Source organism: Culex quinquefasciatus, chromosome 1 (assembly GCF_015732765.1).
Source record: "Culex quinquefasciatus strain JHB chromosome 1, VPISU_Cqui_1.0_pri_paternal, whole genome shotgun sequence".
NCBI lineage: Eukaryota > Metazoa > Arthropoda > Insecta > Diptera > Culicidae > Culex > Culex quinquefasciatus.
Genome location: NC_051861.1, coordinates 76,109,415 through 76,122,924, shown reverse-complemented (window position 1 = coordinate 76,122,924; position 13,510 = coordinate 76,109,415). Strand labels below are relative to the sequence as shown.

Below are 13,510 nucleotides of genomic sequence, written 5' to 3'. Positions count from 1 at the left end.
CACCTACACAAATTAAAATGTTTTCTGTTTGACCCAATGTCACCCCCTCTAAAGGGTGAGTTTGAGTTAATTATAAAGCGATTGGCATTTATGAACGGTGTGATTATACTAGCCATATTCTGGGAAAATGTTGGTAAATTCAGGAGCATTCCCCAACAATATTTATTTCGATATAATTTGAAATATTTTTATTGTGTTAAAATAAAAACAGTAATATCGTTTTTTTTGACCAAAAGTCACCACCACTGACGGTACATCATTTGTGGATAAACATTTTTGAAATCTATACTTATTTTGTTTTGGTGGATGGTCGACACTTCTCGGACGTGATGGACGTCCGATCGTACAGAGGACCGAACATCGACTCTGATCACTTCCTGGTAGCGTGCAAGATCCGAGCTAGGCTGTCGAACGTGTTGACCCCGCGGACTGCGAGGATAGCGCGGTTGAACGTCCAGCGCCTCGCGAGCAGCGACGTTGCTGCAGAGTACAGTCGGAAGCTCGACGAGCGGATCAACGAGGACGCGCCTACAGGTAACCTGGATGAGCAATGGGAGCCCTCCAGAGCATCGTCAACACAACGGCTACCGAAGTGATTGGCACGACCAGAGGACGCAAACCCAAAGGGTGGTTCGATGCGGAGTGCCAGCGAGTGACGGACGAGAAGAACGAGGCCAGAAAGCGTATGCTGGTTAAGGGTACGCGCCGAAACTGTGAGCGATACAGTGAGCTGCGAAGAGCTGAGAAACGAACCCACCGCCGAAAAGAACGGGAGTACGACGAGAGAGTACTTGCCGAAGCTCAAGCACAGTACAACGCGAATGATAAGCGGAGGTTTTATGCAACTGTCAACGGTGTAAGAAAGAAAGCGACGCCTTCCTGTTATGTGCAACGACAGGGAAGGTAACCTGTTGACAGATAAGACAGCGGTAGCGGCCAGGTGGAAGGAGCACTTCCAACAGCTGTTGAACGGTGAGACGCGAGAGGGAATCGTCGAGGACAGGATGAACGTTGAGGACGATGGAATAGCTGTGGACCTGCCTACGTTGGAGGACGTGGAAAAAGCCGTAAAGGAGCTCAAGAACGCGAAATCCGCGGGAAAGGACGGACTTCCGGCCGAGCTTTTCAAGCACGGGAGCGCGCGGATGATCGAGATTCTGCACCAAATCGTCCAGCGAATTTGGTGCGAAGAACAGCTTCCGACCGACTGGTTAGACGGGCTCATCACCCCAATCTACAAGAAAGGGCAAAGACTCGATTGTGCCAACTATCGAGGCATCACAATCCTCAACTCAGCGTACAAAGTACTATCCCGAATCCTGTGGAGCAAGCTGAGACCCTTGACCGAGACCTTTGTCGGCGAATACCAGTGCGGTTTTCGAGCGGGTCGGTCAACGACGGATCAGATGTTCACTCTGCGACAAATCCTCGACAAGTTCCGGGAGTACAACCTGCAAACACACCATTTGTTCATCGACTTCAAGGCGGCGTACGATTCAGTCAAAAGAAACGAACTTTGGAAAATTATGCTAGAACACGGCTTTCCGGCGAAGCTAATTAGACTGATTCGTGCAACGCTCGACGGAGCAAAATCAAGCGTGCGAATAGCTAACGAGACATCTGAAGCTTTCGTTACGTTGGATGGATTGAAGCAGGGCGATGCTCTCTCGAACTTACTGTTCATCATAGCGTTGGAGGGTGCTGCTCGAAGGGCAGGCGTGCAAAGAAACGGAACACTCATCACTAAATCGCACATGCTGCTTGGATACGCTGACGACATCGACATCATTGGTATCGACCGTCGGTCAGTGGAGGAGGCGTTCGTTCCTTTCAAGCGGGAAGCTGCGAAGATCGGACTGACCATCAACACTGCCAAGACCAAGTATCTGGTTGCTGGCAGAGCGCGTGGCAGTGCAGGTGATGGTGTTTCGGAGGTGGAAATAGATGGAGAAAGATATGAGGTGGTGGATGAGTTTGTATATCTTGGTACACTTGTGACGTGCGACAACGATGTGAGCTGCGAAGTGAAACGGCGGATTAGTGCTGCAAACAGGGCCTTCTACGGTCTTCGTAGCCAGCTAAGGTCCCGCAGCCTAAGGACGCCTACGAAAATCACGCTGTACAGGACCTTGATACTCCTGTAGCTCTTTACGGTCACGAGTCGTGGACGCTAAAGGAGGCTGACCAGAGAGCACTTGGGGTCTTCGAGCGGAGAATCCTGCGTACTATCTTCGGCGGCAAGCAAGTAGGAGACCGGTGGCGCAGGCGCATGAACTTCGAGCTGTACCAAGACTACAAACATGCTGATATCGTAAAAGTCATCAAGCACGACAGGCTGAAGTGGGCTGGACATGTAGCCAGAATGTCGGACGAGCGGGCGGCTAAAACGATATTCAGCAGCGAACCCGGACGGGGTCGTCGGCTTCGTGGAAGGCCTCGTACGCGTTGGCTGTGTGCAGTCGACGAAGATGCAAGAGCGGCCAACATTGTGGGCGACTGGAGACGAGCGGCCCAAGATCGAGCATCCTGGAAATCTTCGATTAGTTCAGCGTTGGGTCGATAGACCTGTTGCTGATAAAGTAAGTAAAGTAAAGTAAGTACTTATTTTGTTTTTTTTTAAGATTTTTCACCTGGGAGGAAAAAGCCACGTGGTCATATAGGGGGAGGGTTGGCGTGAAACCACGAAAAACCATGAGGGGGGAGGGGGGGGTCAAAAATTCTCCAAAAAAAGGCCACGTGGTTTATGCACGACCCCTTGCATAAACGAAGATAGCGCCAAAAAAGATTGCACTGAGACAAAAAAATCAAACAGAATCAGAACGGAAAGCTGTCAAATCACACACGCTCATTCAAAAACCCTCACATTTGGGTTTATAAAGATCGTATCGAGAAATTAAAGAGAGAGACGTGAGTCGGTAACATGGAATAAACCCTTGAATAAACCTTTCGCAAGGTCGCAGCTGTCATGGTAAACTTCACAACATTTTGACAGAAAGTTCATGTTGCACTTTTAATATCTCGATTATATTCTCAAGATTTTCAGATTATTTTTTACCTTTCAGTTTAAAAAGCTGTTTCTTGACCCCTTTCCTTCCGATCTGCGTACTAGCCTTTAACGTCACTTCGCAAAGCGAAGTTCGCACTAACTAGGAAAGCCAAATTTTCCAAACCCGATTGTTCATGTATGTCAGTAATACTTACCTTTGAACATAATTTGTTAGGTTTTTTTCAATTTTTTTGTTTAAAATGGTACGAATTCGATTGTAATATTCATTTTTATTTAAAAAAAAATCATAATAATAATTTAAAAAATAATAATAATAATAATAATAATTTTACACTTTTTTCTTGTATTTGTATCTATTGTTTTTTATTAATTCGGTAGACTAAATTCCCCATAAAATATAAAAAAGCACTCCTTTTGTTCGTTCGTTCGATGTGGCACTTTAGGAAAGAGTACAATATTCAATTTACACCTATAGTTTCCTCTCAACGTGTAACATACGATCCACAATATCATCAGAGAGTCGTGGTCCACACTCATGTTCCACCATCTGTCAAATTTGTTGTTTTTCGCATTTCTCGCTGTCGTCGAATTCGGAAGAGCAGCTCGGTGTCGTATTTTTGCAAATTTAAAGGAAACAAAGAATCGCTGCCAATTTTCCGCTCGACTTACGTGTGCTCGTCGGAGAATTTGACACGCGTGAAAATGGCCGACGCCGAGATGGCCCGCAAGAACTGGGAGCTGGAGAACAACATCGAGACGCTGCCGGCGAGCGACGAAATCTTCCGCTACGACGCGGAACAGCAGCAGCGGATTCTGGCCGCCCGGCCCTGGGAAAAGGATCCGCACTTTTTCAAGGACATCAAAATTTCCGCCCTGGCCCTGCTGAAGATGGTGATGCACGCCCGCTCGGGAGGTGCGCTGGAGATTATGGGCCTGCTGCTGGGCAAGGTCGAGGAGGACACGATGGTCGTGATGGACGCGTTTGCCCTGCCGGTTGAGGGCACCGAGACGCGGGTCAATGCCCAGTCGCAGGCGTACGAGTACATGACGGCGTACATGGAATCGGCCAAGGAGGTTGGCCGCTGCGAAAATGCCATCGGATGGTACCACAGTCATCCCGGGTACGGCTGCTGGCTGTCCGGAATCGACGTAAACACGCAGATGTTGAACCAAAACTACCAGGAACCGTTTGTGGCGATTGTCGTCGATCCGGTTCGTACGATTTCGTCGGGGAAAGTGTGCCTTGGGGCGTTCCGGACGTATCCGAAGGGTGAGGATTGTTTTTAATTTTTGGGTCATTAAATTGTTAAAAACTGATTATTTCGTTCCTAATCTAGGTTACAAGCCACCAAACGAGGAACCATCCGAGTACCAGACGATTCCGCTAAACAAGATCGAGGACTTTGGCGTGCACTGCAAGCAGTACTATCCGCTGGAGGTGTCCTACTTCAAGTCGGCCCTGGATCGCAAGCTGTTGGACTCGCTGTGGAACAAGTACTGGGTCAACACGCTGGGCAGCTCGGGACTGCTAAGCAACGCCGATTACACAACCGGTCAGATTTTGGACCTTTCGGAGAAGTTGGAGCTGAGCGAGGCCAGTCTGGGACGTGGCCCGTTCGTTGTTACCGGAGCCGATCCGAACGAAAAGCGCACCGAGGACAAACTGTCGAAGGCCACGCGTGACTGCAGCCGGGCCTCGATCGAGCTGATCCACGGGCTGATGGCGCAGATCGCCAAGGACAAACTGTTCAACACGGTCAATGTGAAGAACAAGTAATTTTTTGAGGTTGATGAACGTTGAACATGAATAAAATTAAATACTTCTGAACTTATCTCTAGAAATAAAAATAACCGCTTCATTTACATAATGCTCAACCGGAGTTTAATTTACTTTCTTGCTGTAATTACTATAACCGATGCCAACGCACGTGACCATCACCTTGTTCGATCCGGCCATCTCGTCTCCGTCGTCCAGCGAGTCGTCCTCCTCGGATGCGTTCTCCAGCTTGAACGTTACACCGAAAAACTCCCTCAAATGCTGCAGAAAGTAGATCGTGTACTGCGACAACGGCCCAATCAGAAATTTCGACACGTCCTTCTGACCCAGCGCCATGTACAGTGTGACCATCCATTGAAACGTAGAATCCACACATCCGCCGCGGTAGATTTCGTCCAGCAGCTTCATGGCCGCCTCCTTGCCAATTTCCTCCGGAATCGAAGGGTTCCCGCCGTCTGCGAGCGTCTTCGAAATGGCTTCCGCAGCATATTGAGTTCCGTCCGTTGTTTCCGCGACCAGATTAATTCCGTAACCAGGACTGTTTCCGGATCGCTTGCCCTTGTGCTGATCGGTGTTGATGTAAACGTCCGGCAAAAAGTTCAGCATCGTCCCTTTCGCCGTCTCGACCGCCCGGTTGGCCATCGCCGGAGAAACCTTGCAGCAGTAAGCGGTTCCCCGGATCCGTTTCACCATCGTCTGCTTTGTACATTGAATCGCCTTCAGCGTTTTCCGCACGGGACACTTGAACGTAATCTCTCCACCTCCTGCCGGCATCATCCCACGCTTCCGAATGGTCAGCTCAAGTCCTTCCCCATCCAACAGGAACCGCTTCAACGCCCCAAAAGCCGCTCCCTTGATATGGTCCACCGAAGGGCTCTCCGGGCTGTTTGTCACACCCGTCAGCGTCACGTCCAGTGGCGTCTTGCAAAACGGTCCCAGCGCCAGCAGTACGTCCAGGTAGTACCCAATACCCCGTTCCGGACAGCAATCGTGCTGAAAAGCACCTCCGTTCAACAATCCCGGAACGTACTGGAACGAACACCCGGACCGATCTACCTTGATGCGCGTTCCATTCGTAACCTTGTCCATCAGCTTGAGCAGATCCGTCTCGTACTCACGCAATCCGGGCCCATCCGTGTCATCTTGCAGCCGAATGTCCCGTATTTCGATTGGTTTGCCAGACAGCGTCGAAAGAATCAGTCGCTGCTTGAGAAAGTTGCTTCCACGGTAGATCAGGTAACTATTTTCCTTGCCGATGCACGTCATTTTGAGTGAAGAACTTGAAACTGTAGGAGAAACACTATTTTAGCAACGAAACCTCGCTTTAAAAATCGCAAAAGCTTACCAAAAAATCTGAAAAATTGTGCGTCCGGGAGGGACCACCAGTCGCACGTGTGAAGATGTTTTCATTCAATCCGAAACTGACAGTTCAGTTCTTTTGTTTACCTGTTTATTTGTTTTGTTTTACCCGTTCGAATGCACGCTCGCTCAAACTTGCAGAATTGGGTACTAAAGCCCTATGTAATTTTGTATGTACAACGGCACGAAACTTTTAACGCAAAATTGTCAAGACAACATTTTCGATGGATCAACTATTCCCTGTCAATTAGGAGCTGTCAAGAAGGACCTCATTGATGGTCGTACAATGGGTCATTGTACTCAGAAAAATAAGCTTTATCGCTATAAACAATAATATCAGCAATCTAAGCTTCATTTTAGGACCCAATTCGGACTGATGTTACTTGAGCAGGGAAACGTTAGCAGGGAAAATTTTAGTTCCCGTATTGGCCACCAGATGGCGTCATTGAAATCCAATTTCCTTGCTCACTTCACATCGTCAGCAGGGAAAAAAAATGTGAAGACAGCAGGGAAAGTAAAATTTCTCTGCTAACGTAAATAGGATTTTTTTAAACTATATTTTTTATCGTAAATGCAATCTTTTTAACAATATATTTGCTTTGATGTATTTAAATTAGTTTTTTTTAACTTATTTCAATGCCTTCGAATCTGAACAAATATTTTCCCTGCTAACGTATCAGTTACTGAGCCAGAAGAAAATTCATAGTCATGGATCACAAAAATCGGCGTTTTCAAACCAAAATAATAATTTAAGTGTAAAATATTTTCAAGTCATTCCTGTTCTTCAAGTGTTTCAGCAGTGAATTCTATCATTGGGGCGTGGCTTATTATTGTGATGAGCATTTTCCTTGCTAACTTCACAGTAACCAAGTTTTTTGTTTTTTGTTTTTTTTTTATACAGGCTAAGGTCATGTAGAACTATTTAAAAAATAAATGAGTAGGTATCTATTTAATTTAACACTAGCACATTTTACTACCTTTTCATAAAAGTACGATTGTAATGTAAACTCAAATAAATATTTTGTTTGAAATAACAATATCACATCTTTTCTGGTTGGATAAATCTTAAAGATTTGGATTTCCTTGCAAATATTTTTTTACCATTACCCGCTTGGTATTAGAATTTTATTTTAAAACAATTAAATTTCTATTTTTTTCAAAATTTATATGTTTTTCAAACAGATGTCCCAGAATCATTTTTTTAAGCGAAGTCCCAGACAAATCAAAAATGTTTTCCCTGCTTACGTAACAGTTTACTGAGTTAAGTGTTACTTCAGCAGGGAAAACTTATGCCACGTCCCGCAAACGACCCACAACGTCGTCAGCAGGGCAAATAGTTGTGAAGACCGCAGATTTATGTTTTTTTTACAGGGCCATGTATGGTGGCAAAGCTTTCACCTCATATGCGGTAGTTTGAGAGTTCAATTGCATTTGATATTTTTTCCCGAACTTATATGAACACCTTAGGGAAATCGATACCTAGTAGTTTAACATTAACATAAATCATTTTATCATTAGTTAAGTAATAACATTGCCACTGAATCCGCATTGTAAATATCGTCTTGATACTCTTGAAGGCTATTCCTCTCAATTTCAAGAAAATATTATTTTGTAAGCAATATATCTAATTGAAAAAAACATGAAAGCCACAAAAATGTATCATGCCCAATATGTTTTAAAAACATAATAAAAATAATAGGCAGTTTTTTCCCTGCTGACTTCACTTTTTTTCACTGCTAACAACGTTGTGGGGGCGTGGCCTAAGCTTTCCCTGCTGAAGTAACACTTGGCCCAGTAAATTGTTACGTTAGCAGGGAACACATTTTTGATTTGTTTGGGACTTCAGTTTGAAAAAAAAATCAATCAATTCTGGAATGCGTAAGCAAGGTGATTTTGTCCATGACTTCAGTTAAAAGAATCAATTATAGGACACGAATTTAACTTTAGCAAAAAAATAATTGATTTTCAAATAATTCAAACGGATGTCGCTAGGAGTTTTGGCCTTAATGTTCCATAGTTTTTGTAAAATTGATCTAAAAAACATTTCAATGTCAAGTGATTAATAATTTCAATGCAATTTAATCTCAGTGAGCCGGATTGATTTTTGACTTAAAAATGAAGATAAAAATGATGTATATTTTTTCAAACTTTTATCAAAGTTATGTTCGCTGGTCACATGAGAATCGATTCTATTAAACAAATCATGAAAATGTTGGCAATTGTTAATTAGACGATCAAAAATGTAAAAATTGAGCAAAAAGGGTTGGTCAGGCCTGATTTAGCTAATGGAGGTTTAGCTTTATTATCGGATGTATATTTTTAATGCTAAATAACGTAACAGTTACTGAGCCAGAAATAAACTTAAATGTCAGAAGAATTTTTTTTCATAAAATTATTTTTATTAGATCCTTTTTGGTACTGGGACCTGGTTAGGACCGAGTCGGCTTTTGTAATTACTGTATATAGCGTGGTCTTTATTAGCTGTCAATGTGTGTTTATGTATAAGGTGTGATACGTTATTGTGTATCAGTGTATGTGTATATAAATGTTGATTGCTTACGTCACAATTACATTTGACTTAATAATTACAGAGGATCTTGTGTGTAAATGTTAGTGGGAGGGGAACCGATTACCCGCGGCCTACTCGGGGTTAGTAGAATGTCAGAAGAAGCTAGTGTAAAATTAAATACAAACTACTAATTTATTTTTTAAATAGTTCTACATAGACCTTAGCTTGTATAAAAAAAACAAAAAGCTTGGTAACTGTGACAAAAAAAAACTGTGAAGTTAGCAAGGAAAATGCTCATCACAATAATAAGTCACGCCCCAATGATAGAATTCACTGCTGAACACTTGAAGAACAGGAATGATTTGAAAATATTTTACACTTAAATTATCATTTTGGTTTGAAAACGCAGATTTTTGTGACCCATGACTATGAATTTTCTTCTGGCTCAGTAACTGATACGTTAGCAAGGAAAATATTTGTTCAGATTCTAAGGCATTAAAATACGTTAAAAAACTAATTTAAATACATCAAGGCAAATATATTGTTGAAAAGATTGCATTTACGATAAAAATTATAGTTTAAAAAAAATCCTATTTACGTTAGCAGGGAAATTTCACTTTCCCTGCTGTCTTCACAATTTTTTTGCCTGCTGACGATGTGAAGTGAGCAGGGAAATTGAATTTCAATGACGCCATCTGGTGGCCAATACGAGAACTACAATTTTCCCTGCTAACATTTCCCTGCTGAAGTAATATCAGTGAATTCGGCAGCACCACAAGAATAAAAATTGCACGTTAAATTCAAACTAGTAATTATTGTCGGTAACTGATAATCGCACTATGCTGAGTTCGTTTTCGCACTTTTTCATACGATTTTTTCAGTTCGACTACGACTACGACCAAGACTACGACCTCGACTACGACACAAAAAAAAATAAAATCGCAGTTGAACTGAAAAATCAGTATGAGAAAGTGCAAAAACGAACTCAGCAAAGGGCGATTTTCAGTTTCAGTTACAGATATCACAGTTCAACTAAGGGGACAACCAGTCACGGCGTTCTAGCAGGATTCTAGCAGAGTTCTCACAGAGCTGGATATTCTTACAAAATTCAAGCAGAAATATTCCACTGTTCTAGCAGGATTCTGGCAGAAACAGCTCTGCTAGAATATTTCGTGGCTTGGCATCTGTGGCTTCATAACTTAGGAAAGGCTATAAAATCCAAATATAATCTCTCGAAATGTGAACTTTTTCCCGGTCGGAAATTGCGGGCGCAATTCAGACGTTCGTCTGGGGTTGATTTTGTTGCCAGATAGCTGGTATACCTAAAGGGATTATGCCCGATTTTCTCCAGATTCGTCTGGAGTTACGCAGAACTTGGCTACAATAAGGAATAAGAATGAGTGTGCCAAGTGTGTCTGAACTGCACGACAAACGTCCGCCTGCGCCATGGCGTCTGCAGACACTCAAATTTACCAGATTATTTTCCGAGTGGGTACCACTCAGACCCACCTTTAAACATATCAGTTCCATGATCGAAGGGGAGATTTCACGAAAATAATTACGCCGACGCGTTTAGTTAGACTGTCTAAAACGTTCTGATTTTATTGTACTCGAAAAGTCCCCAGAGCCTCACTCAAGAGGTACTGAGGTTTTGCTTATTGAGCATTAATCGAGCTACTTGCTTTAATCGCAGCGAGGTAAACGAAGTTTAGTTTGTAGTTGGATAACTGTTGTCGGCTGTGCTGATGATGGTGGCGACGATCAATTATGCGGAAAGCAATTTCCGTAACTTATCGTATAAAATAAGTATGTCTTCAAATGCTTTTTTTTCTGCTGTAGTTTGAGATGGGCAACTTTGTTGGAGAGCTTTTTACAACTTTCACGTTTGTTGAAAATTTCTGAAATCCAAAAAGTATATTTTACGGTGATTTTAGCAGATTGCAGACTGGATTTCGTCATGTGATGTGATGATTTTCAAGGACAGATTGTCTAGGAATTCATAATTGGGAATAAAACCAACTCCACCTGTACTGATCCTCAACACCATGACAGCCGTCCATTGCCAGCCGCTCCCATCGACACCGCGCACCAGGGCCAAGGAAAGGGATTTGGAAGACGGGAAGTGTTGATGCTCCACTTTTTTAAGGGGACAAGGGAAAATCTCCACGGTGTCCCCAAGTTAGTTTCGCTTGGAGTTGGACGGTTTTTGGGAACACTGACAGACGGACGGGGTCGACAACGGCCCGAAAATCGCATGACGGTTCGACAAAACGGCCCGAATGCCGACGGTTTGTCCGACGGAATCCGGGCTTGTTCGGGCCAGACCAGATTGCCAAAGGGGTGTCATACTAAAAAGTGACCCCGTTCGTTAGACAACAGTTGGTGTCAAACCATCGTGGTTCGAGTGTACCCGTATCAGGTGAAACAATACCGCTCATTTTGCTCAATGAGCAAAACATGAGCACGAGCGCGAGCGATGAGACTTATCGCTCATAAAATATATGAGCAAACATGAGCACGAGCGAAAAATGCTAGCTCATGAGCGCATGAGTGCTCAAAATCGCAACACTGCTTAATCCGACGATCGACGAAATCGACGTTTGATAGCGCTTCAAATCGCGCGACAGTGGGACTTCAGTCTATCAGGGCTAGGATACACTCCTAAGCCCGATCTCACGAACACTAGTTTTGCTGGCCGGTACAAAATTTAACCTCAATCTTTTTCGTGTACGTACATGCAATATATGAGCACGTAGATAACTCTATAATGTTGAAAAAAATGTTGGTTGGTGCCTTCCTCACATTTATCCAGCCTCGAAAAAGTGTATAAATAAAAATTAAGTGCTTATAACTTTTAACGAACAGGGCCCTTTGAATAGGACGTCGTTTGGATCTCACTAATCTGCCTGAAATTTTCAGGGGTTGTTTGGACATATAAAACTAGCATCTGGGCCAAATATGAGTAGTCTAGGTCAATGGGAAGTGGGGCAAATTGGGACACAAAGTTTTAAGGTTAAAAGCGTATAAAAACTTAAATAGGCTGTAACTTAAGCAACATTCTATTAAATTCTCCGAGCTCGTGCATAAACAACGTGGCCTTCAAATTAGAAATTTTAATGTCGGGAATGTTAGGATAATTCTATCAGGTTTCTGGCAGAACCAGCTCTGCAAGCATATTAAGTGGGTAGATGGTGTCATTTACCGATCGGCCGTTGTTCAGCCATGTCGAAACATGCTTTACTGTATGATATATGATGTTTATTCAACATTCTACAAAACGTGATCATTTTTAAAGATTTGGTCTCTTGTTCCAAGAGCCAGAATCTTTAAAAGTGTTGCGGTTTCAGGTTTAAATCATTAGTTACAACTTTTTTTCAAAAACAGACCAAACTGGACACCATTTTCGACCTTTCCTCAGGGGTAGATTAGTCGTCATTCCAGTATAGTGTTTTATATTGGCCCGCAGAGCCACTCGACTTATCTTATCGGGTCGCGGTGATGTGCGCGCGTTCTAATCAAATCGATTTGTTTCATACCCTACTCCAATCCATTATCAGCAAGGCGCTCCGTTGCTGATTCCTCCACCCCCTGTCAGCCCAAGTGTTTGCGTTCAGTTGGTGAAACCCTGGTAGAGGGTGGGTTGTGCGATATAGATTTTTTTTGCCTTTCGATAACATGCCAACGAGGTGACGGATAATGGGTCGACTGGTCATCATTTGTAAGGTGACTGGAAATGTGGCTCTAGATCACCACAGTGTTATAAGTGATTCATTTTAACTTTCAGCTCATCGATATGTCTTTAAATTTGGAGGAGAAATGCGATAAAAATGATAAATTGCACATATTAGAGTAATCCTTCAAACCGCACCTTTAAAAAAATACTCGTAATTTTGTTCAGTATTATAATCGTTATTTTTTATGCTTTGAATCTTGTTTTTTTAGATTCCAGATATATATTTTTTTAACCGATATAGAATTAAAAAATAGTTACCGTAAACTGGGGTGACTTTGATAGCCCGGGGTGACTTTGATAGGTTTTTCAAATGCCCGTCAAATTAATATCTTAACATTTTTGAGAATTTTGAGTATGTAAGCATTAAGGGGTAGCTTATTATCGAACATATATGCAAAAATGTGACTGTTACATTGAATGTATCAAAATTAGTGGCCAAATCAAATTTCTATCAATGTCACCCCGGGCTATCAAAGTCACCCCAGTTTACGGTACATATTTACCTATAGGTATCAAAATTATTCGCCCGGAATTCGAACTGATGGCCTAAGTATTGCGTCCAACTCCAACTGCCGACCGACGACCAAACTGCCAAACCTTAATTTAGCCGTATGTCGACATTTACTATCCCATCCGATGGAAGGCGTGATCGGATAAACCTTGTCTCGAAAAACGTCAAACGGGGTGATCAAAAAAAATGTGATTGACTGGGATTGAAACCAGGCCAACTGAAGTGAGAGGTAATCACGTTTACCACTACACCACTGACCTAACATGTTTAAATATGTCAATTTACGGTAATGTTGAGAAAAAATGCACATAATGTTTAAAATGTATACAAATAAATGTAATCAATTGAAAGTTTTTCAAATCCTCTCAAAATTCCTGCCAAAATTCCCAAAACTAGAGATCGTATACGAACATGTATCGATAGAATATGTGACTATAACGATGGGCAAGTGATAACGTTCAAATTCGTCACACCAACTATACTTGCTGATAAGGGAACGAGCAGGTTCATTTCTGGCTCGAAATTGGCACCCCGAGCTGCAACGCGTCAGTCAATCGGAAGGCCTGGTGGAAGGCAAGGCAATAAATTGGTACCTCCCGGAGAGGTTACCGACG

At 42.9% G+C, this 13,510-nt stretch overlaps 3 protein-coding genes across 3 annotated transcripts; 2 read left to right on the top strand and 1 right to left on the bottom strand.

Moving 5' to 3' along the window:
* Positions 1–329: 329 nt before the first annotated feature.
* Positions 330–2,563, top strand: LOC119770429. Its single transcript, XM_038265324.1, has 4 exons — positions 330–534; positions 594–834; positions 899–2,012; positions 2,126–2,563. Exons 1-4 carry the CDS (start codon positions 330–332, stop codon positions 2,561–2,563), a joined length of 1,998 nt encoding a protein of 665 aa, XP_038121252.1.
* Positions 2,564–3,558: 995 nt separating this feature from the next.
* Positions 3,559–4,882, top strand: LOC6044976 (COP9 signalosome complex subunit 5). Its single transcript, XM_001862363.2, has 2 exons — positions 3,559–4,277; positions 4,345–4,882. The coding sequence occupies exons 1-2, from the start codon at positions 3,710–3,712 to the stop codon at positions 4,782–4,784; spliced, it is 1,008 nt and encodes a 335-aa protein (XP_001862398.2). The 5' UTR covers positions 3,559–3,709; the 3' UTR covers positions 4,785–4,882.
* On the bottom strand, positions 4,864–6,235 carry LOC6044975 (probable RNA 3'-terminal phosphate cyclase-like protein). The gene is made up of 2 exons (XM_001862362.2): positions 6,130–6,235; positions 4,864–6,070 (listed from the first exon to the last, which is right to left on the bottom strand). Exon 2 carries the CDS (start codon positions 6,048–6,050, stop codon positions 4,890–4,892), a length of 1,161 nt encoding a protein of 386 aa, XP_001862397.1. The 5' UTR covers positions 6,051–6,070; positions 6,130–6,235; the 3' UTR covers positions 4,864–4,889.
* Positions 6,236–13,510: the final 7,275 nt, after the last annotated feature.